This window comes from Cynoglossus semilaevis, chromosome 2 (assembly GCF_000523025.1).
Source record: "Cynoglossus semilaevis isolate Cse_v1.0 chromosome 2, Cse_v1.0, whole genome shotgun sequence".
NCBI classification, from domain to species: domain Eukaryota; kingdom Metazoa; phylum Chordata; class Actinopteri; order Pleuronectiformes; family Cynoglossidae; genus Cynoglossus; species Cynoglossus semilaevis.
The window spans coordinates 1,034,909-1,036,294 of record NC_024308.1 but is presented as its reverse complement, the minus strand read 5'-3'; the positions used below and the strand labels follow the sequence as shown (position 1 = coordinate 1,036,294).

Here is a 1,386-nt window from a genome sequence, read left to right as displayed (position 1 = left end):
ATCTAATCTAATCTGATCTAATCTAATCTAATCTGATCTGATCTAATCTAATCTAATCTAATCTAATCTCAGATGTTATACTGTTAATGTTAGTATTTTAAAAATGGACGTTTAATTTCTTTTCTGGATGTGAAATTTAAAATGCAATGTGAAAAAAAAAGAAGAAAAAAACTGAAAACATTCTTACCATCCAGAGCAGAGGGACCTGGATTCTTGTTCTCCTCAGCAAGCATGACCTCCTCTGAAAGGCAAACAAAGATACTGAGAAAAGTGGTGAAGACAAAGTGGCATCACTGCCAACCACCTCTGCCGCTCTGCTGGGGAACAACAAACTGCTTTTTATCAGATAAAACCACATCTCACGATCGACAGGATCAGTCTCCCGGCTCAAAGGAGAAGAATCGATTTTTCTTTTCTCATCAAGAACCAAATTAGTAGCTGTGACTGGGAGTAAAGCCACCTGCTCTGTCGATCCAGGCCCGGTAACCGTTCAGCTCTCTCTCAATCTGCTGCTGCCGTCGGAGCTTCATGAAGGCCCGGCGGTTCTCCACCCTCTCTCTCTCCTTGGCAAATTCTCTGCAATAACAAACCAAAACCAGAGGTTTTTTTTTTTTACTCTCTGAGGGGGAAAAGGATTCTCTGTCAGGGGAACAAATAAATAAAAAGACAAGAAACGAGAGATAAAGAGTGCAGTTACCCAGACAGGACTCCCAGAACCAGGTTCAGTACAAAAAAAGAGCCGATGATGATGAGAGGGATGAAGTAGAGCCAGTTCCAGCTGGGACCCAAGGCATCGTCAGCCTGAAACACACGGACACACGAGCACATCAGTCCACCACAGGGACTGATTCACACCCACATTCACGCTGACATTCACGCCGACATTCACACCGACATTCACACCAACATTCACACCAACATTCACACCATTATTCACACCCACATTCACACCGACATTCACACCAACATTCACACCGACATTCACACTGACATTCACACCGACATTCACACCAACATTCACACCGACATTCACACCGACATTCACACCGACATTCACACCGACATTCACACCGACATTCACACCGACATTCACACCGACATTCACACCGACATTCACACCGACATTCACACCGGCATTCACACCAACATTCACACCATCATCTCCAATACTAACAGAAGTCTATAAAAAAATATATAATTCAACAACCGGTCTGCAGTAGCTGTCGGACCGACATTCACAATGACATTCACACCTACATTCACACCTACATTCACACCGACATTCACACCGACATTCACAACGACATTCACACCGACATTCACACCGACATTCACACCAACATTTACACCGACATTCACACGACATTCACACCAACATTCACACCG

At 44.0% G+C, this 1,386-nt stretch overlaps 1 protein-coding gene across 4 annotated transcripts in view; it reads right to left on the bottom strand.

Moving 5' to 3' along the window:
- The window catches only part of LOC103393243 (voltage-dependent R-type calcium channel subunit alpha-1E-like), a 23,464-nt gene extending 22,610 nt beyond the window's left edge, over positions 1–854 (bottom strand). For all 4 annotated transcript variants that reach the window (XM_025065775.1, XM_025065773.1, XM_025065783.1 and 1 more), the window contains exons 1-3: positions 698–854; positions 461–576; positions 188–241 (exon numbers count right to left, since the gene is read on the bottom strand). In XM_025065775.1, coding sequence (XP_024921543.1) covers positions 188–241; positions 461–576; positions 698–828 — 301 coding nt within the window. In that variant the 5' untranslated portion in view covers positions 829–854. The remainder of the gene's footprint in view (positions 1–187; positions 242–460; positions 577–697) is intronic.
- Positions 855–1,386: the final 532 nt, after the last annotated feature.